Source organism: Zonotrichia albicollis, unplaced genomic scaffold (genome assembly GCF_047830755.1).
Source record: "Zonotrichia albicollis isolate bZonAlb1 unplaced genomic scaffold, bZonAlb1.hap1 Scaffold_121, whole genome shotgun sequence".
Lineage (NCBI taxonomy): Eukaryota > Metazoa > Chordata > Aves > Passeriformes > Passerellidae > Zonotrichia > Zonotrichia albicollis.
The window spans coordinates 1,123,336-1,146,500 of NW_027428348.1; the positions used below are offsets into that span (position 1 = coordinate 1,123,336).

Consider the following 23,165-nt stretch of genomic DNA (forward strand, 5'->3'; position numbering starts at 1 on the left):
TACTGAAGGAACCACTGAAGGCACTGCCCCAAGGAAGCCTCACAGCAGAACAGGCACAGGGCACTGCCCTGGCAGAGGGGCAGGAAAAATATCTTGGCCGTGAGCAGCAGAATGGCCAGAAAGCCCCTGGTGCAGGAGTTCCCACCAAAGCAGGTTGAAGGCAGGTTTGGGTTGCATTCCTGCTGTCCTGGCAGTGAAATTCTGGGCAGAGGGCACAGAGGTGTCTTCTCCACGGGGCTCCAAGGTGACACCAAGATGCTGTGAGGGAGCTGAGCCCTGCCTGAGGGCAGACTCAGCCCAGCAGGAGCCCTGGGCTGACACCGCGCTGGAGTCCACAGCTGGCTCAGGGGCGCCGCCATGCCATGAGTGGGGAACAGCTTCCCCTGAAACAGGGAGAGCTGAACCTTGGAGCCACCTGCTCCACAGCTGGAATGGTGTCAGCATCAGGGAGCTGACTAAAGAGGAGAGGGAGGCCTTTGGTGTGAGATTCTGAGGAAGCCTTATTCGTTAAAGGGAACAGGCACCAAAGACCCCCAACCACCAGTGTGTCGCAGTCGAGGCGGTCATGACATTAAGCAGAGACCACAAGCAGTCTCAGTTGCTAACACTTGGCAACAGTTTATTAATGAAAATGGCTGATCTTTTATACACTTTCCAGTTGTTTACCCTTCTTCCACCTTAGCTATTGGCCACAATAATTCAATACCATGCCATTGGTGAAAAGTTACTCTGACTCCACCTAACTTTCCAAAAATGCTTCATCCAGCTGCAGAATGCTCTTATCTTCCTTCTCTCGATCTCCTTGGTTACGGCCTTGGAGAAAGCTCCTTATCAGCTTCTTCTTCTTCTTCTTACTTCTCGCTCCTTTAGCTAACAGGCCTGCTGCTAGCCCCTTCCACATCAGTGTGCTCAGGATTTTATACAGCACTAGAACTGCGAGTGAGCACGATCACTGAGCCAATAGGAAATCAGGGAGGGAGGAGTAAAAGGAGGGGAATACATCTCAGGGACCAATGGGGATAAGGGGGTGGAGAGTGCAGGTCACATGGGCCAATGGGGCCTCATACATGAGGGGAATTCCAGAGAGGCGGAACCTGCAGGGAAGGGGTTTACAGGAGACTGACAGGGAAGGGTCCAGAACAGGGGCAGAGTTTACAGGGATGGATAGGGAAGGCACTGGAATATAAAATGGGGATTATAGTGATTGAAGGGTAAAAGGGGAGGGATATAACCTCGGAATAATCTTGGGGAAGTACAACATACAGGGGGTGAACTGGAACAGACCATCCAAAAAACTATGAAATAAAAGGGCACTGCAACAGCACTCTATAAAGAGGGATGCAGCACATGTTTTATGGTGCAAAAAGAAAGGATCAATCCTGTTGATTTTTATAGGGTCTTTTTCTAAGCCTTTTTATAGGGTTTTTTAAGAACATCCCCTGTCTATCCCCAGTTGGTCAGCAACTAGTTGTTACCCTGTATTGATTGGTCACTCAAACCCCTGGTGTGTACGTGCAGGAAAAGTTGTTTGTGAGAGATAGTTTTCATTTTTCTATCTAAGAGTGAAAAAACAGTTTATACAGGTGGCTAGTGTATATCACAGTCCTAGAGCTCTTTTTCAAGGAAAGTAGGTTGTTTTCCACAGTCCTAGAGCTCTTTCTGAGGAAAAACAAGTTGTTTTTCACTGCTCCACAACTCTGTTCTCACAAAAAATTGTCAGCTTTCTCATGGCTTCTGTCAGCTCAGGTCAGGATTCAGTTTTTTGGCCTTTGGCTGCTGTTTCACCACCTCAGAAAACATCATTACTGTCCCAAAAAATAAAAGCAGCTGAGATGCAGCTCACTGCCTTCTAGAAAGTGAAAAGAGATGCAGGTGCCTGGAGGCCCACGAGAGAAATGGTGCTATTGAAAATGTGAGAAGCAAATTTTATCCATAGAGACAGTGCCTGACCTCAAGGAAGACCTTTCCTACCAGTCAAGACTTCCTTAGTGTCCTGGGGTGACGTTATGATGCTTGTATCCCCATTCATCTGTTCTGTGCCTTTAAGACCGGCTCTGAAGAGTGGAAGTTTTGTTTGGGTTTCTCTTATCAGGGACACAGAGACGGGCAGTACTTAGGGCTGTTTTCGCTTCTTGCTTTCAGTTTGCTGCTTTGCTTGCTCTCTTCTGCTCTCGCTTCTGCTCTGCTTTGGCCTCTGCTTATTAGCTAGTTCTAGCTAAACAGTCCACATTCCTTCCTGGACTGTTTCTCCTCTCCTGTTTCTGTGACCATCTCAAACCTGCCCCGGACTGGGACCTGGGAACACCGAGGGTTTGCACCGTTTGGCTGCAGCAGCTGGCCCAGCGCCGGAGGGACTGAGAACAGAGCGACCGCCCACCGAAAGAGACTTTCTGATTTTGTCAGCTTTCTCAGAGCGGTGTCATCTGGTATTGTTCATTTTGTGTGCTGGGGTGTGCTGTGTCTGTCAAATAAACAGGTTCTTTCCACTTCTCTCCGAAGAATTCTTCCTGAACCAGTTGGGGGGAGGGGCCGTGTGGGTTTGCTTTCTGGAGGGGCCCTCCTTTGCAGATTCTTTAACAAATTTGCCCTAAACCAGGACAGCTTGGTTAGTCCAAATCAGCAAATATCAATAAGCTGAGAGCATCAATTTCTTAATCTTTCCAGGTGGTCATTGACTCCTATCGTTCTTGTGGTCGTCTGGAGGGAGGTCTTAGACTGATGTCTGCTACATGATTTTGTCAAGTGCATCAAGCTTTTTATTATACATAAGCTTTAAATTGCTTTTTTGCAATATCTCTCAGCTTTACCTCAACTTCCTCTATTTTATTCTAAGCATCAGTCATCTAGCTACCTCATCTCTTTTGCTCTACTATACTTCTTTGATTTTGATGCTTTATTTGGCTATTTGGTCATAAAGTTTCAAAACTTTTCTTTGTGTCTATTTTGAACACAGCAGATAGAAGGATTTGCTGATTCCATGGCCAATTGACATGAATCACAAAAACAATTTCCACAGAATCAGGGGAGGATGAGCTCTGAGACCTCCAAAACCCCCTCAGCATGCCTGAGCAGGACCTGGGAGAGGGGGGAATGCCCAAGACCCCCCAGAGTACAGCTCTGAGAAGAGGGACCCACGTAACCTCAAAGTCAGGACACTGGAAATGGGCAATTCCTAGAAGAGTGTTTTTGGAATTCCTGGTTTTTGGAGGTATTTCTGGCCACCAGACACCCAGTGACTTCTAGAGATGGACTTGGCCAGTGGGACCTTCAAAGCCAATGTCCTGGTTTAGGGCAGTTTTGGGAGAAAAACCTCTAAAGGTGTTTCCTGTAGAAGAGCAATGTCAAGTGGCCTCTCCTCCAACTGATTCTGGAAAAGTATTTCCTTTGAGAGAAGTGGAAAAACTGTTTATTTAAAAGGCAAAGCCCTCACCAACCCCAAAAATTAACAGTATTAAACAATAAAACTGCTTGCTGCTCCAAAAGAGATGACAAACTCACAATGTCCCTCCGTGGGCTGTAGCTTGGCTTGCTCAGTCTCTTATCAGTCACTTATCAGTCTCTTATCAGTCTCTTATGAGTCTCTCTGGTGCTGGAAATGCCGTGGCCCAGCCCCGGTGGGGCACAGGTGCTCTTCTGGGTGTTCAGAGCAGGTTTAGACAGGTCCAAAAAATAGGAAAACCAAAAACCACAGTCCAGGGAACTTCTCTTCCTCTGCTAGCTAAAACTAACTAAAAGCAAAGGAGGGCTCTGTCCCGCTGTCTGTCTGTCCACAGACAACAGAGGAGCCAGAATGTGGAGGAGTGAGAGAGGTTCAGAAAACAAACTCCATGCTTCTTCTTCCTCCGTCTTTGTTCTCAGAACCAGTCTTAAAGGTGCAAAGCTTATTTCAGACAAATGGGGATATGAGCATCATAAATTTATCCCTGGGACCCACAAAAGACCCTCAGGCTGTGTAAGCAGGACCCAGGAGAGGGAGAATTCCCAGGACCCATGGGCCCCCCAGCAGCTCTGAGAAGAGGGACCCCATAACCCCAAAGTGAGGACACTGGAAACAGGGAACTCCTGGGAGAGGTTTTTGGACTCCTTGATTTTGGAGATATTTCTGGCCACCCAGTGACTTCTAGAGGTGGACTTGGTCAGTGGGACCTTCGAAGGCAATGCACTCACATCTTGTTTTTTCCACAAACCAGGATTTCCCATTCCCAAACCTTATCTGGATAGAGAAGAAGGCGACGAGGAAGCCGAAGATTCCCCAGAACACCCAGGCAGGTGAGGAGGAAGTCAGTGCCCCTTTCCCCCTCTCTCCTGCTCCATCTCCCAGCCCAGCACAGCCCCCGGATGCAGGACAACCCCACTGCTGATGCTGTCCAGCCATGGATGCACTGGGGAGATCTCCTTCCCCTTCCCTGTGGCACAGATGCAAATCTCATCCTCTCCTTGTCCTTCCTCCCCCAGAGCAGGAGCTGAGGATGGAGACCAGGGAGGGCAAATCCCCATGGCAGAACATCGTGGCAGAGGCCACTTTGAGTGGCTGCAGGGCACAGGAGTGCAACGGGGAGGAAAAGCCCTGGAGATCCCACAGGAGGAGGGGCTGCAAACCCAGCCCAGGATGCTCTGAGGAGGAAAGACCCACCCTGTGCCAGGAAGGCAGGTGGAGCTCTGGCCAGAGCTCTGAGGTGGTGGTCTATGAGCAGCTTGATGATGGCAAGAAGCCCCACCAGTGCTTGGAATGTGGGAAGATTTTCCCCACGAGCTCCCACCTGATCATCCACCAGAGGATGCACACGGGGGAACGGCCCCATGAGTGTGGGGAATGTGGGAAGAGCTTCAGGTTCAGCTCCCACCTGATCATCCACCAGAGGATCCACACCAATGAATGGCCCTATCAATGTGGAGAATGTGGGAAAGGCTTCAGGAGAAGCTCCAGCCTGAAACTCCACCAGATGATCCACACTGGGATACGACCCTTTGTGTGTGGGGAATGTGGGAAGGCCTTCCGTGACAGCTCTCGCCTGATCATCCACCAGACAGTGTGCACTGGGGAATGCCCCTGCACGTGCTCAGTGTGTGGGAAGAGCTTCATCGAGAAGTCCAGCCTGATTATGCACCAGAGGATCCACACTGGGGAGAGGCCCTACAAGTGCAGGGAATGTGGGAAAAGCTTTAGGCAGAGCTGCCATCTGAATGCCCACCAGAGGATCCACACTGGGGAGAGGCCCTATAAGTGCAGGGAATGTGGGAAAAGCTTCAGGAGGAGCAGTAGGCTGATTCTGCACCAGAGGATCCACTCCAGGGAAAGGCCTTACAAGTGTGGAGAATGTGGGAAGAGCTTCGGCCAGAACTCCAGCCTGATTGCCCACCAGAGGATCTGCACTGGGGACGGGCCCTAGGAGTGTTCTGAGTGTGGGGAGAGGTTTTTCAGAGCCAATACTGTCTCCTCAAGCATCAGCAGATTCACACAGAATAGAGGCCCTTCTGCTGCCCTGACTGCAGGAAGGGCTTTAAGAAAAACTCCACCCTCGTCACCCACCAGCAGATCCACACTGTCGGGAGAGGCCCTGACAGTGTCTCAAGTGTGGGAAGAGCTTCTCCCAGAACTCTGCTGTGACCCAACACCAAGGGAGGCAGCAGTAAGGGATGCCGTACAAGTGCCCTGTGTGCAGGAAGAGTGTTGCTTTGATTTTTTAAGATTTTCTAAGCCTTCTGGTGTTTAAATTCTTGTAGCAAACTTTCTCACACACTTTCTGTAAATAACTTATTGTTTTGCATTCTTTTTTAGAAGAAAATTTTGATGGACTTTTGGTTTGTCCAGTGTCATTGGAGAGGTGGCACTTTCACCCTCCAATCCACTGTCACCTTTAGAAAACTATAAATGTTGGAGTCAGAAAATAAACTTCCCTTTCCTCCCCCTTGAGAGCAGCAGTGTGTGCGCTCGTGTTGTTTTGTGTCCTACAGTGACAGGAAGAGCTTTGAGCGCTGCTTCAACTCCATCCCCCATTGGAGGACCCCCACTGGATGGTCCCCAGTGACCCTCGCTGGGCAGAGACTTGGTTATCCATGGTCCTGGTGATCCATGTTGGGAAGACACCTGGCCGGTGGTCTCCACATCTTCCTGGCTTCCCTTGGGCACTTAGACACAGCCAGAGAAAAATCCATTGGGATGCAAACTGACATCAGAATTTCATAGGGGACAGCACATTTTTTTTACTTTTGACACCAAAAAAGTCTGACCTTTGGCATCCAATCATTGCTTCGGGTGGCATCCAGGAATTCCAAATGGTGTTGGAGGTCTTTTCCAACCTGAATCATTCCATGATTCTAATTCTCTCTGGCCCACCAGCATCTTCCACAGCCAAATGGTGTTGGACTGGGTCAAAAAACCAGGATTTTGGAGACAATGGAGTGGAAATCCCTCTTAAAACAGGTCCTTTCTATCTACCCAAGCACATGGATCCTCAGCCAGCATGGACACGTAAATGCTTTTATTTTGGCCTTTATTTTCTCTCATTTTTCTTTGTCCTTCACCCAACATTGGGGTAAATATAAAGACATTTAAATATCACACGGATGGTGACATTGTGGGACATGGGTGTGGACATGGCTGTGGATGGCAATATTGGGCATGGGGGGATGTCACAGATAGAGATGGTGACATGGGGCTCTATGGCCATGGATGAGGACATGGGGGACATGGCCATGGATGGCGACACAAGTGGCCTAAGGCACAAGTCCATGGGTTGACATGTCCATGCCATGAGGTGTCCCATGGCCAAGGACAACACATCCCCACCACCACTATGATACTGTCCCTTTCATGCTACCATTTATTCCCTGCTCCTCCCCTGGCTGTGACACCCGCCTCGTGGGATGTCCCCATGTCCTGGTGACCTGTGTCACTCAGGCCACTCCCACCAGTGGCTCCAGCAGCAGCCAGAGCCCACGCTTGGCACGCAGGATCAGCTCGGGCTGGCGGCGTGGGGGTGACCTCACGTTGTCCCTCCGCAGCACCAATTGGGACAGTGTCAATGCCACTACCACCTTCATCTCAGCCATGGCAAAGCTCTGCCCGATGCAGTTCCTGCCACCATGTCCCCACTGTCACTGTCACCCCACTGTGAACCCAGCCAGGGACAGGGGTGGCACTTGGGGACACTCCTGTCCCCACTCCAGCACATACCTGGGGGCAGCAGAGAAGGGGATGAAGGACAGTGGGGACCGTCCCTTGCTGTTCTCTGGACTGAACCTCAGAGGATAGAACACCTGGGGTGACACCGACACAGTCACACCGAGGGAACACAGCTGTCACCACTGTGGTGGCAGGGACACCTCGTAGGGTGGTCCTACCTCAGGCTCGGGCCAGAGATCTGGGCTGTGGTGGGTCCTGTAGATGCTCATCAGGCAGATGACCCCTGGTGGGATGGGAATGGCCGCTTTAGAGACAGCAGATGAGGGTGGGTGGTGACACTGGGGACACCGTGTCACACCCTTGGGGATGACATGGCCATCACGCTGGGGGATGTCCTAGGTGCAGCACCGGGACACAGCAGTGACAGGATTGGCATTTTTCACATCTGTGACCTCCCTGTCCATGGGATGTTGTGTCAGACACTGCGTGAAAAATGCCAATAACTTGTTTTTCAAAATTTTAGAAGTCTAATAGTAATAAAATGGTTATAAAAATAGCAATCTTACTAGAGTAATAAAAATTTGGACAATTAGGATTTAGGACAATATGAGACAATAAAAACAAAGAGTTACAGACGGTCTGGGTACCTTTTTCTGGTACCCATTCAGCACTACAGCCAGATGTGCTTCCACAAACAAAGGCACTGCAGTTTTTTCCACCAAGATGCTTGAGCTTTACAACAGCAATTTCAGCTGTCAAACACAGAGGTTTGTAATATTGTTAGCATCTGTGCTGTCAAGGTCACGCTGCACCATTGCAGATGACAGTGAACCTTCATGGACTGTGTGCTTTGCAAATCTGGCAAATCGGTGTCACACACATCCCTGATTTTGGCCGTTTAAAACACACCCGTGTCTCAATTGGCACCTTTTCCTCAGCAATATGGGCTACAGTACACACAGGGGAAAGGGGACTGGGTCCCGTGGTACACTGGCAATCAGCTTTTGCAGCCTTGGGCATTCCTCAAACCATCCAAACTGATAAAGGGCCTGCTACACTTCCCAGAAAACCAGGCACTTTCTACAGCTCTGGGGTGTATCACACCAAACCAGCATCCCTCATTTACCAGCTGGACAAGCAATAGTGGAAAGAGCACATGGTGCCTGAAAAGGTATAGTTAATAAACAAAAAGGAGGTATGTGGTGAGACCCCACAGAGTAGAATAGCTAAAGCTCTATACACATTAAATCACTTTACAGTATTAGGAAAATCCCAGAACCCAGTTATGCTAAATCACTCCTTATCAATACAAACGTGTGATGTTCAGCTGCCCAAATCCAAGGGAATGGCACGAGACCTCCTTACCAATACATGGTGGGGGGGGGGGTCCCCGGGATCTCATTCCCTGGGCTTGGGGACATTCATGTGTTCCAACAGACAGTGGGACACATTGGGTACCTGCCAGATGCATCCAGCCTGCACTGCATCCTGGCAGCACCTCCTGATAAACCCTCAGCAGACACAGAGCCATGTGATCAGTGATTGATGACAACCTCATGGAAATCTGGGATTGCAGTTCACATAAAGATTCATCTGTTTACAAATTATTCCCCTGTTTACAAACTCTTTTCCTTGTCTACAGATTGTTTCCTAGTTTTTGGGTTTGTTTTTCTTTCTTTAATAAGGGTTGAATGATTCTTGTTCTTATTGACTGTTTTATTTTCTTTAAGGCTTAAATAGTTTGTTGTTTTTACAAATAAGTTGCAATCTGTAACCTATAAGTCTAATGCCTGGGGCATATTTACCTGAGCTGTCCCCTAGCAGTTCCTGGACATAAATGCTGCAGCTATAATGCAAATCAAAATTTATAGAAAAGAAAGGGTGAGATGTTGGTGTCACCTTGCCAGCCCCTGGGCTCAGTGACAAGAGCTTTGGCCAATTTGATCTCTCATAAGCCTGTAGGCATCTCAGTGGCCCAGGACCCAAAGAGGTCTGGAGTTCAAACCAATGACAGCATCCAGACCAGGCCTTTCAAATGTTCTATATAAAGGAGGGAGTGGAAAACAAAACCCTCTCTTGCCACACAAACATCAGGGTGAGTGGTGTCTGTCTCCTGTGCCCCTCACCCTCCACATGTGACCTAACACAGAGGCAGATCCAGCTCTGGATCACCTCCATGCAGGTGAATCCTGGTGTGTGATCCATGCTGGAATCTCATGGCTCCTCTCATTCTGCAGAAACAGGCAGAGAAACCAATTGCTTGACCACAGGTACAGAGGGGAATCTGTGCAGGATTCCAGAAGGGATATAGGGCAGGATTCCAGACCAGGGCAGGATTCCAGATCAGGATCAGGTCGAATTCTAAAGTGTATCTGGGCTGGATTCCATAGCAGGATCAGATGGGATGGATGGGGCAGCATTTGAGTGGGATTTCAGAACAGGATCGAGGGGATTCCAAAACAGATCAGGTGATGTTGGTGGAGCAGGATTGGGGTACAAGAGATGCAGTAGGATCTGGTGGGATCCTTGCTCTCTGTGGGCTCTTCAGCCAGATCCAACCCATGGCGACAGAGACAGGGTGACACCAACTCTTACTCTCATCACCAGCTGAATGATCCATGGTGCAGGTCCAACCCCTTCCCTCTCCCTGCAGAAAGCCACAAATTGCTGGCAGAGCTCATCCTGCTGTTCCCACTCATCACACAGCAGCCCTTCCCAACAGACTGACTTCCTGTTTTCCCATGTTTTAAACACAAGAATTACAGTTGTTCAAAATGTTTTATTTCTCATGTATAAATACCCTGGTTTGGGCAATAAATCTCAGTCCCATCTTCCAGTGCCCAGCATTTCCTCTCAGGGAATGAGGAATAGAAAAGAGGACATTGGGAACTGGGATAAAGACACTGGGGATGGGGACACTGGGAAAGGACTGGGAACACCAGGAGCTTGGAGTGAGCACAGCAGGAGTGAGATGAGGACGTGACACCCATGCCCAGATCCATTCTTTGGGATTGATTTCCCACCCCGTGTCCCATGTCCAGGAGCAGATACAGTGACCAGGGATCATGGGGACAGGGTGGATACAGGGGATACACACACATCCAGGGAATGGGCAGACCTGGAGGACACAGTGGGGAGGACATGGGGGACACAGGGAGTTGGGATCCTGAGGATGTGGGGAGAACGGATTCACAGGACACCGTGACTGGGGACACCGGGAGCTGGCTGGTGACACAAACACCAGGAATGGGGACACTGGGACTGATTCCCCTTTATTCCCTGCCAGATGCAGCCCCCTGCTCACTGCCCATCCCGGGGGCCTCGGGCTGCCCAGTGCTGCCTCCTCCAAGGAGCAGGCAGCTGTAGGCACTGCGGCATTCCTGCAGCTCCGCTGGTGTTCCCGTCTCATTCACGGCCCTGCGCTCCAGCAGCACCAGGCGATCGGCCCCATCCAGCACCCGCGGCCGGTGGGACACGACCAGCACGGTCTGGGCCAGCCCAGTGCGCACCCAGCGCTGTGCCTGCGGCCAGAGAATGCTCTCATCCCAACCCATCCAGTTCAGAGAACACTCATCCCAACCCATCCAGCTCAGAGAATGCTCATCCCAACCCATCCAGCTCAGAGAATGCTCATCCCAGCCCGTCCAATCAGAGAACCCTCATGCCAACCCATCCAACTCAGTCCTACCCTGTCCCACCTGATCCCACCCAGTCCCGACCAACCAATCCCACCCCACTCTCAGTCCCACCCTAATCCTATCATCCTGTTCTTACCATCTCATCTCCCTGTTCTCCATCCCATTCCCATGCCCACTCTGCCATCCTGCCCACACCATCCCCATTCCCACTGTCCCATCCCATCCTACTCCTACCACTCCAACCCTTCCCATTGCATTCCATCTCTGTCCTCATTCCAGCATTCCTATCCCCTTCATTCCTACCCCACCCTATCCTATCTCCTTGTCTTCATCCTTTGATTCTACTTTCCTGCCATCCTACACCCCTGGTCTCTATCCCACCCCACTATCCTGTCCTATTTCTCCACCTCGTTGACCCACACCACCCCATCCAATCCCTGTCTTCATCACATCATTCCCACTCCATGCCAATTATTATCCCTTATTGCCACCACCTCATCCCACCATCCCATTCCAGCCATCCCAGCCATCCCATCATACCCCATTTTCACCAACTGCACCCCTATCCAGACCAACCCCCTCCATCCCACCCCACTCACCGCTCCATCATCTCCATCATCCAGTGCCTCATTGAGGATGAGCACAGCTGGACGCCGGAGCAGAGCCCGGGCCAGGGCCACACGGCGCCGCTCCCCCGCCGCCAGCCGTCCCCCGTGCTCCCCCACCTCTGTGGGAGCGACCACAGGGGATCCGTGGGGTGCAGCCCTGGAGTTCTCCCCTCTTCTCCTACCCCCCACATTCCCCCACCTCTGCGGGGGGACCCTGGGATCAGCGGGATCCCAGCACGAGAGGTTCCTCCCCTTTCCCCTACCCCCCACACTCCCTCACCACTGTGTGAGCAATCCCATGGGATCAGTGGGATGTGACCTCAGGGATCCCCCGCACACCCCACCATGTGCCACCCACCCCGCTCTCCCATCGCTGCCAGAGGATCCTGGGATCAGGAGGATGTACCCTAGGGGTGCCCCATCCATCCCCCTGGCTCTCACCAGTGTCCCAGCCCTGCTCCAGCCCCTGGATGAGCTCCACGGCCTCCCACAGCTCTGACTCTTCAGTGCTGGGCAGTGCTCCAGCCCCAGCAGGATGTTCTCATGGATCGTTCCAGAAAACAGGACGGGATCCTGCTCCACCAGCACCACCTGCCCCAGCACCAACCCCTGTGATGCTCTCTTGGCTCCTGGTGTCCCCACCCCTGTTCCATGACCCCATCCCACCTTGGTGTCCCCATAGTGTCCATCCCTGATCCCATTCTCCCCATCTGTGTCGCCAGTGTCCCCATCCCTGACTTCCCACTTTTCCCATCCCCATTCCTGTCATCCCCATCCCATTTCCCAATGTTCCTATCCCATTTCTTGTTGTCCCCATCCTATTCCTGATGTCCCCATCCTCTTCCCAGTATCCCCATTTCTGCTCCCATGCTCCTGTGGTCCCAGTTCCATTTCATTGTTTGTTGCAGACATCTTTTATGGAAAATCCTTTCCTTAAGATTTTTCCTTCTGAGAAGCTGAGAGGCCTCAAGGAACAAAATGTAAACATTGATTATCTGCTACTGTGGAATGCAACAGGTGCACCTGTGATGGGCCCATGTTGGATGTTTGTAATTAATGGCAAATCACAACCCAGCTGGCGCAGACAGAGAGCCAACCCACAAGCCTTTGTTATCATTCTTTCCTATTCTATTCTTAGCTAGCCTTCTGATGAAATCCTTTCTTCTGTTTCTTTAGTATACTTTTAATGTAATATATATATCATAAAATAATAAATCAAGCCTTCTGAAGCATGGAGTCAAATCCTTGTCTCTTCCCTCATCCAAAAACCCCTGTGAACACCATCACAACTGTCCCCTGACCCCTGTCCCCATTTTCCCCATTCCATGCCCAGCGTTCCCAGTGTCTCTGCTGTCCCACCTTGCGGTGCAGGTACTGGTGTTCATACTCTGGCAGCGGGATCCCGTCCAGCAGCACCGTCCCGCTGCCAGGATCCCGCAGCCGCTCCAGCAGCACCACAGCCATGCTCTTCCCGCTGCCATTGGGCCCCACCAGCGCCGTCACCTCCCCGGAGCGCACCTCGAAGCTCACGTCCTGTGGGATGGGGACAGGTGTGAGAGTCTGTCTGAAATATTCCTCATCTGCCTCACCATCGTCATTGGGGGACCACTGAAGAGTCCCCACTGTCTAAAATCTCTGGTTCTGAAGGAGAAAGTCACATGCCAACAAGGCCCCGAGACCTGAGAGCATTGTTAAGCTATTGTCCACAGGTGTATTTACTATTTGCTACACTGAGCCCAATGAGATAAAGAAGGGGGCACCTTGCCTTTTTGCAACAGTAGCCTTGGAAGCTGTCCCCTCTTTGCCTGGCTGGACTTCTCCTGAGTTTTGGATGGTCCCCCACAAAAGACCCCTCACTCATCTTACAACTGCCATGACAGACGGACTGAGATGTAAGAAGCCGCTACATCAAAGACCGAGACATCAAACCCCCATGTGAAAAGGCCCCCCACACTCTTTCCAAGGACTGGGACTGAGACCCCCAACCTGGGAGAGGTGTGTGGGGGAGGCAAGCTGACCAAAGTGAGATGGATGTTGCAGGTGTGAGCAGTGGACCACGAAAACAATGGCTCACGCCCACTGCTGAACATGGACTGTGTGTACCTCTTTTCCAAACATTATTCTTTCCTCCTCAAAGATACAAGAAACTACCTTTGACTAGGTTGCAAAATCCATTCCCCTTCCCCCATTGAAAAAGAGTATAATTGGGGTCCAGATGGACTGCAACCCTGAGATCTCCCCGACTCTGTAACAGGTGGATCCTCGACTGGACTGGACCAAAGGATTTCGTCTCTGCGTTTGTTAGCTATATCCCCCTCCTTCTCTCTCTCTTTTCTCTCTTTATCTTTTTCTCTCCCTTAATCCCTCTATTGCATTTTGTTGTGGTCATTTCAATAAAGCTGCATTTGTTGTATTACTGCAAACCCCCTGTGCCATGTTGGTTTTTTTGCACCCTGAGATCAATCCATGAACTATCACGAAACCCGTTCGTAAGGATGGATTGTGACAGCGGGTGATTCCAAAATTCCCACCCCTGGGAAACCCCACCTCTCCCCAGACCCACCTTCAGCACAGGGTGCTCTGGATTTCTAGGATATGTGAAGGAGACCTTCTGAAAAGTGACGTGGCCCTGAAGCCCGGGGGGTTCCCGCGTCCCCCCGACATTCCCTGCGGGTTTCCGATCCAGGTATTCCCAGATTCTCTGTCCAGCAGATGCGTTGGTCAGGAATTCATTGAAGCCGTAGAGCAGCACCTGGGGAGAAGGAAGGGGGTGGCACCGGGATGGACAGAAGCACGGTCGGATGGACAAACACGTGCATTCCATGGGATCACCTGGATATGGCTACCAACTCTGTCCTGGTACAGCAGGAAGGTGACGAGGACTCCAGGAGTGATGGATCCGTCACGGAGCTGCTGGTGGCTCCTGAAGAGCACCATGACCCGGATGGCCAGTTTGATCACCTGTAGGTGGGACAGGGATATTGCTGCCCCCAACCCACTCCTGGTGTCCCCATTCCATCTGCCCCCAATCCACTCCTGGTGTCCCCATTCCATCTGCCCCCAACCCACTCTTGGTGTCCCCATTCTGCCTGTCCCCATCCCACTCCTTTGTGTCTTTATCTCTGTTCCTGGTGGCCTCATCTCTGTTCCTGGTGTCCTCATTCCAGTTCTGGTGTCCCCATCTCACTCTTGATGTCCCTATTCCTGATCCTGATGTGTCACAGACATATTTTCTGAAAAATCTTTTCACCAGGATTTTTCTCCTGAGAAGCCTCAGAAATGAAATGTAAACAATAATGATCTGCTGCTGTGGAATGAAGCAGGTGCATCTTTGATTGGTCTCATGTGGTTGTTCTTACTTAATGACCAATCACAGGTCCAGCTGTGTCAGATTCTCTGGTGAGTCACAAGATTTTATTATTCATTCCTTTCTAGCTTTCTAATGTCTCCTTTCTCTTTCTTTAGTATATAATTTTTTTAATATAATATATATCATAAAATAATAAATCAGCTTTCTGAAACATGAAGTCAAGAATTTTGTCTCTTTTCTCATCCTGGGGACCTGCAAACACCACCACACTGATGTTCCCAACCTTTATCCCAGTGTCCCCATCCTGTTTCTAACGTCACCATTCCCATTCCTGCCATGCCTGTTCCTGAACTCAATGTCCCTGTTCTGTTGTCCCTATTCCTGGTGTCCCCATTGTACTCTGAGTGTCCCCATCTCAGCCACTGGTTTCCCATTCCTGGTCCCAGTGTTCTCATTACCAGTGTCCTCATCCTTGATCCTGGCATCCCCATTCTCTGCTGTTCCCATTCCCAGTCCCCCCTGACCCTGTAGACAAGGATGAAGATTGCCAGCTCCAGCTCTATCTGCTCCTTCAGCCTCAGCTCCTTGGCCAGGTTACATCTGTGCTGCTGCTGCTCCTCCTCCTCTGCCGAAAAGGTTCGGATGGTCTCGATGGCGGCAACAGATTCCTGCACCCCTGCAGCTGTGCGGGTGGATGCTTCCAGCATGGATCGCTGAAGTGCCTGTGGCAGCAATGGGGGATCTACAACTTTCCCAGGTCACCTTCCTGGCCCACCATCCACATCCCATCCCACCACACCCACTGCATCCCCACTATTGCATTCCTGCCATCCCATGCCCTTCTCTCTCACCCTCACCGTTTCCATCCATTCTCCCAGTCCTAATCCCACCATCCCCATCCCCACTGTCTCATCCCATACCCACCATCCCACCTTATCTCATCCTTCTCTTCTCATCCACACCATTCCCATCTCGACCATTTTGTTCTATCCTCATGTCAGCACTCCCACCATCTCACTCCCCTGGTCTTTATCCCCTTTCATCCCAACATTTATCATCCTCCTTTCCATTCTCCATCCCATCCCCATCATCCCATTCCCCTCGTCTTCATCCCCTTTCATCTCACCATTTCCACCTCCATCGTCCTCCTTTCCATTCTCCATCCCATCCCATCCCATCCCATCCCATCCCATCCCATCCCATCCCATCCCATCCCATCCCATCCCATCCCATCCCATCCCATCCCCACCATCCCATTCCCTTAGCCTCCATCCCAGCTCCACCATTCCCACCTTTCTTCAGTCCCATCCCACTCTTTCCCTCCTACTCCTGACCTGTTTGCAGGTGCTCTGGATGCGGCGCGTGGCGATTGCAAGGGGCACTTCCAGCAGTGCCAGCAGTGCCAGCCCCGGTGCCAGCCCCACCATGAACCCCCCCCCACCACCACCACCACCACCAGGGCCATCACCAGGCTCCGCAGCAGCTGGTTGGCTCCACTCGGTGCTGCCCTGCACACCCGTGGCACTTCCATGGAAAATTGAGCCAGGAGCTCAGCTGTAGGGTGGGAAAAGAAGTTGGGATAGTGGTGGGTGAGACCATGATCCCATCCTGGATGATCCCATTTGGGATGGGAATGATGTAATGGGGAGCAGTGGGATGGGATGATGGGAATGGCTGTGGAGATGGTCAGGGTGCAATGGGGCAGGACAGGGGAAATGGGATGGTGGGAAAGGAAATGGTGGGATGGGGTGATGGGACGGTGGGAGGCAGCTGGGGATACGCAACAGGGTGGAGGCACGGGAGTGAGAATAATGGGGACAGAACAGTGGCTAGAATGGGAAAGTGGGATGGAGACAGGATGGAACACTGGAGTAGAATGAAGCCAGGAAGATGGCATAGGATGGAATTGGATGGGATGGTGGGAATGGGGATGATGGGGATGGAGTCGTGGGATGGGATAACAGACAGATGGGATGGGATGGGATGGGATGGGATGGGATGGGATGGGATGGGATGGGATGGGATCAATGGGATGGATCAATGGGATGGGATGGGATAGGATGGGATGGGATGGGATGGGATCAATGAGATGGGATGGTGGGAATGGGATGGGATGGGATGGGATGGGATGGGATGGGATGGGATCAATGGCATGGGATGGGATCAATAGGATGGGATCAATGGGATGCGATCAATGGGATGGGATGGGATATGATCAATGGGATGGGATGGGATCAATGAGATGGGATGGTGGGAATGGGATGGGATGGGATGGGATGGGATGGGATGGGATGGGATGGGATGGGATGGGATGGGATGGGATGGGATGGGATGGGATGGGATGGGATGGTGGGAATGGGATGGGATGGGATGGAATCAATGGGATGGGATGGGATCAATGGAATGGGATCAATGGGATGGGATGGGATCAATAGGATGGGATCAATGGGATGCGATCAATGGGATGGGATGGGATATGATCAATGGGATGGGATGGGATGGGATGGAATGGGATGAGATGGTGGGGATGGGACTGGGGTGACAGACTAGCTGGGATGGGATGGGATGGAACAGGGGGGATGGGTCGGGTGGGATGGGGCTGGGCCGTGCCCCGTTACCTGCTGGTGTTCCCTGGAAGAAGTCCAGGTCTTGGTGCACCAGGTGGGAAAAAAGCCGCAGGCTCAGGCTCTGACGGAGATGCGCTATCAACAGCATGAAGAGAGACCCCCAGCAGCCAGAAAACAGCACACTGTGGGGACACAGGGACACGGTGACATCAGGGACATTGGGGACATGGGGACAGGCCCTGGGAATGCTCCAACCCACCTTGTGGCTCCAGCAGCCGCCACCATCCCGACAGCTCCAGCGGTGACTCCGTCCCCACTCCCAATGGCATCCAGCACCTTCCCGGTGGCGTACGGCCCCGCCATCTCCCCTGGGTGTCACCGAGGCTGCGTCACCACGGGTGTGACCACTGACACAGGGGGACCCTGATTTGTGTGGGGCAGGATCCGGTCTGGGAAGCGGGGATCTAATTTTGGAAAGGCAGGACACGATTTGGGCAGGAGACAATTTAGAGAAGTCAGGACCCAATTTTGGGGGTTTGGTGAAAAATTTAGGGATTTTACACCCAATTTAAAGTGTCAGTACCAATTTTTGGGGGGTTCAGCACACAATTTTATCGATCAGAACCTAAACATAGGAGATCAGGACCTTAAGATCCCAGGTCTTAGAGGTCAACATCCATATTTGGGCATCACACCATAAGTTTGATGGTCAGCACCCAATTTTGGGGGACCAACAGTCAAGTTTGCAGGGTCAGAACCCAACTTGGAAAGTAAGCATCCCATTTTTGCAGGGTCAGCACCCAACTGAAGGGGTCAACTCAATTTAGGAGGGTCACCACTCTATTTTAGGGTGGTCATCGCCTATTTAGGAGCTCAACACTCAATTTTAAGGCGCCAGCACCCAATTTGGTGGGGTATCCCAGATTGGGGGGTTCCCAATTTGGGGCTGCAGAGCCCAAATTGGGGGCGTCAATGCCTGTCACCACATGTCAACGTGCTAAGGTGACATTAGGATGTTTGTATCCCCATCTGTGTGTTCTATTCATGCTGGATATCATGTTCTGCGCCTTCAAGACTGGCTCTGAAGAGTGAAAGTTTTACTTTGGTTTTGCTATCAGCCGCTCCCCCACAGCTGGCGGGACACAGACATGGGGCAATACATGGTGCTGCTTTTGCCTTTTGCTTGGCTTTTTGCTTTTCTCTTGCTTCTGCTTTGCTCCTGCTTCGCTCTTGCTTTTGTTTCCGCTCATTATTTAGTTTAGCTAAGCAGTCCGAATTTTTCCCTGGACTGTTTCTCCTTTCCCTTTTTTGGACCTACTTGAGCCTGCTCCGGACCGGGACCTGGGAACACAGAGAGTTTGCACCTTGTGGCTGCAGCAGCTGCCCCAGGACCAGAGGGACTGAGAACAGAGCGACCACCCCCAAGAGAGACTTTCTGAATTTGTCATCTTTTTCAGAGTGGTGAAAGAGTGTTGTCATCTGGTATTGTTCATTTTGTGTGCTTTGCCTGTTAAATAAACAGGTTCTTTCCACTTCTCTCTCAGGAATCTTTCCTGAACTGGTTTGGGGACGGGCTGTGTGCTTTCTGGGAGGGCCCCTTTTGGAGGTTTTCTCCCAAATTTGCCCTAAACCAAGACAGTCACCCACCAACGACAGCCAGCACGAGGCAGAGGACAGCAGCTCCAAGGACGTTTCTCTGCTCCCAGGTCAGTGCCAGAGCGTGGTGGACGCTGCCGGGAGCCTTGGGGACGCCTCCGGGGGTCTCGAGGATGCTGCCGGGGGCCGGGGGCACGGCCCAGGCCAGCACGGCCAGGGCAGCAGCGGCGTGGGTGACCCCGAGCCAGGCGGGCGCCGTGGCCGCCAACAGCCCCGGGCCGGCCCCGGGCGGCCCCAGGAGGCTCCGGAAGGTTCCAAACACTGCGGGGGTGGCGGCGGCCATGACGGCGAGGGGCCAGCAGCCGGGTGGCCGCGGCCAGGATGGGCAAGCGCAGGGCGGCCTCGAGCCACATGCCCAGCACGCCCAGCGGCGCCAGCAGCGGCACCAGCGGCACCAGTAACACCAGTGCCAGGGCGTCGGCCACCAGCAGCACACTGGGCAGGAGAGCAGCGGGTGCCAGCGCCATGGTGGGACCAGTACAGACAGTGCTGTCTGTGGGGTTCCCGGGGAATGAGCAACAGCCTGTGGAGGCACCAGTTAAAACTAGTTAGGACTGGGGTGCTCTCCTGTGCACACCAGTGCTCTCAGTCTAGACTACAGTGCTCCCAGTCTGGCCCCCTGAGCTCACCAGTCCACACCAGTGATCCCAGTTCAGCCTGGGGCACTTCCCAATCCAGCTTGGGGCACTCTGCAGTCCACACCAGTGCTCCCAGTCCAGCCCTCTCAGCTACCCAGGCCACACCAGTGCTCCCAGTCCAGACTACGGTGCTACCAGTCTGGCCCCCTGAGCTCAGCAGTCCACACCAGTGCTCCCAGTTCATACCCCTGAGCTCAGCCGTCCACACCAGTGCTCCAAATTCAGCCTGGGGCACTCTCCAGTCCACACCAGTGGTCCCAGTCCAGCTCGGGGCACTTACCAGTCCACACCAGAGCTCCCAGTTCAGCCTGGCGCACTCTCCAGTCCAGACAAGGCACTCACCAGTCCACACCAGTGCTCCCAGATCAGCCTGGGGCACTTCCTAGTCCAGCCTGGGGCACTCTTCAGTCCATATCAATGTTTCCAGTCCAGCTTAGGGCACTCACCAGTCCCCAGCAGTGCTCCCAGTCCAGCCTGGGGCACTCCCCAGTCCATACCAGTGCTCCCGGTTCAGCTCCCAAAAGCTCGGTTAAGGTTTCGCTTTCGAGCCCCCGCCCATCCCGCTCTGCCCCGCCCTCTCCCCGCCCCTATCCCCGCCCAGACCCCGCCTCCTCCCGCCCAGACCCCGCCCCCTCACGCACGGGCTCCTTCTCCTCTCAACCTGCTCCAGCCCCCTCTGCCTGGCAACTGATGATGTCACCTCCGCTTTGACCAATCACAGACGCTATTTCAGGCGTGGGCGTGCCGGGATTCCCGCGCGCGCGTTCCGGGAAACGGCGGCGGCTGCCGGGAAGGGACCGGGGCGGCATCGGGACCACAGCGGGACCGTCCGAGGGCGACACGGTCCGGACCGGGACACGCTGCGAGCAGCACCGGGGCCCGCACGGGCCCCCGAGACTGCCCGGAACCACTGGCGCGAAGAACCGGGAGCAGGACCGGGAGCCAGCAGGATAGACCGAGACCCACCGGACACAGCAGAACCCAGCGGTCCCCGTGTCCCCGATGCTGTCTCCCCCATTCGCCGGCTCCTGGCCCTGCTGGGCCCCGAGCGCGGGCGATGGACGCTGGTGGGGAGCTGATGTCGGCTTCGGCTCTCGGTACGGGGGGACCCCGACCGGGGGGGCAGGAGCCCTTTGAGGGGCTTTGGGATCCGATTTGTGGGTTTGGACATAACAGGACCCCTTTGAGGGGATTTGGGATCCGATTTGTGGGTTTGGATATGGCAGAACCCCTTTGAGGGGCTTTGGGATCCGATTTGGACATAACAGGACCCCTTTGAGAGGCTTTGGGATCTGATTTGGAGGCATTTTGGACATAACTGGAGGGGGACAGGATGCCGTGGGGGGCTGCAAGGCCAATTTGAGGGGTCAGGACCCAATTTGGGGGAGGCAGAATCTGATTTGAGCGAGGTCAGAAACCAATTTGAGGGGTCAGGACCCAATTTAGAGGTTTTGAAGGTTTTGAGCACCCGGTTTGGGGTCAGGATCCAGTTTTGGGGCTCGACATGCAATTTTGGGAATGGTCAGGATCAATTTGAGAGGATTTGGGATCCAGTGTGGAGTGTTTGGACATAACAGGACCCTCTGGAATCCGATTTGTGGGTTTGGACATGACTGGGGAGGGGGGCAGGACCTGATGGGGGATTGCAGGACCCAATTTAGAGGCTTTGAGCAACCAGTTTGGGAAATCAGGATCTGATTTTGGGGTTCAACACACAATTTTGGCAGTGGTCAGGATACAATTTCCAGTCCTCTTCCCTCAATTCAGGGGTCATCACCCATCGTGGTGACGCTGATGCTGTGTCCCCGCCGGTGAGGTGCCCGCCCCCTACTTCACTGGCCGTGTCACCGACCGGGTGGCACAGGAGGAGGACGCATCAGGCGCTGTGTGGCCCCTGGGGCTGGGTAGGGGGGTGGCACCGGGTGATATAAACAGGGCAGGAGACTTTTTCTCCTTTATAATGCCTTTATTAAAAGTGATCACCTCAAGGTTGGGAAGCTCGACGGGTCTGAAACTGCTCCAAGAGTGACTCGAAGGAGGAGGAAAGTGCAGCTTTGTCCACTAAAGGGCAGAGCTGGGGGTCCCATCTGTGACGGTGTTCACAGGGGTTCTTGGATGAGGGAAGAGACACGGATCTGACTCCATGTTTCAGAAGGCTTGATTTATTATTTTATGATATATGTTACATTAAAACTATACTAAAAGAACAGAAGAAAGGATTTCATCAGAAGGCTAGCTAAGAATAGAATCAGAAAGAACGATAACAAAGGTTTGTGGCTCGGACAGAGGCTGAGCCAGCTGACTGTGATTGGCCATTAATTAGAAACAACCACATGAGACCAATCACAGATCCACCTGTTGCATTCCACAGCAGCAAATAATGTCAATGTTTACATTTTGTTCCTGAGGCCTCTCAGCCTCTCAGGAGGAAAAATCCTGAGGAAAGGATTTTTCAGGAGAGATGTCTGTGACAGCCTGACTGCCTCTTCTGACAAAAGCCTGTGCTCTAAGAAACTGCTGCAGCCCAAGACAGAGATAAAGAGGGGGCCCTTGAACTCTGAAACAGAGAGAGAGGCTGCTGTGGAAAGCAGGGTCAAAATGACCCCAGGAATTCTTTCTGATAAAGAAAAATTCACAGGAAATGTAACAGGAAATCAGTAGAATGAATATCTATGAACCTGTTGTGAAATTGCATGCAGATGTATTTGAGAGGGAGCTATGTGACTGTGTTCTCAGGGGTCCAAGGATGAGGGAAGAGATGAAAATCTGACTCCGTGTTTCAGAAGGCTTGATTTATTATTTTATGACATATATTATATTAAAACTGAGCAGCCCAGCTTCTGTCCAGGCATTATTTCTTCTAAACAGTCCATTATCGGTCCAGGGATTATTTATCCTGAGCAGCCCAGCTTCTGTCCAGGCATTATTTCTTCTAAACAGCCCATTATCAGTCCAGGGATTATTTATCCTGAGCTGCCCAGCTTCTGTCCAGGGATTATCGATCCCAAGCACCCCAATTTCTCTCCACAGATTATTGATCCCTTACCTGTAGGGTTCCTGCACACCTCAGTACTCCTCAGATGACTGAGCAGCCCAACTTCTGTCCAGGGATTATTTCTCCTGAGCAGCCCAATTTCTGTCCCAGGATTATTGATCCTGAGAAGCCCAACTTCTGTCCAGGGATTATTGATCCTGAGCTGCCCAATTTCTGTCCCAGGATTATTGATCCTGAGCGGCCCAGCTTCTGTCCCAGGATTATTGATCCTGAGCAGCCCAACTCCTGTCCAGGATTATTGATCCTGAGCAGCCCAATTTCTGTCCAGGATTGTTGATCTTGAGTAGCCCAACTCCTGTTCAGGGATTATTGATCCTGAGCTACCCAGCTTCTGTCCAGGGATTATTTCTCCTGTCCAGGGATTATTGATCCCTTACTTGTAGGGTTCCTGCACACCCCAACACTCCTCAGGTGATTTAGCACCACAGTCGCCCCTGGATGCAGAGACATTTCTCCATCACATTTAAAAGAAAAGTTCAGGTGGGTTTTCCAATGAACAATGTGGATTTCCCTGGAGTTTAGCAGCCAGGATCACATACCCCAGAACCAGAGCTTCTGTATCCCTAT

At 52.3% G+C, this 23,165-nt stretch overlaps 1 protein-coding gene and 1 pseudogene across 1 annotated transcript in view; one reads left to right on the forward strand and one right to left on the reverse strand.

Annotated features, from left to right (window-relative positions):
• Positions 1-23,165, forward strand: part of LOC141727365 (uncharacterized) — a 269,056-nt gene that overhangs the window by 116,574 nt on the left and 129,317 nt on the right. The window contains exon 3 of the mRNA XM_074533872.1: positions 4,703-5,368. Coding sequence (XP_074389973.1) covers positions 4,703-5,368 — 666 coding nt within the window. The remainder of the gene's footprint in view (positions 1-4,702; positions 5,369-23,165) is intronic.
• LOC141727362 (antigen peptide transporter 2-like) lies at positions 9,995-20,352 on the reverse strand (annotated as a pseudogene).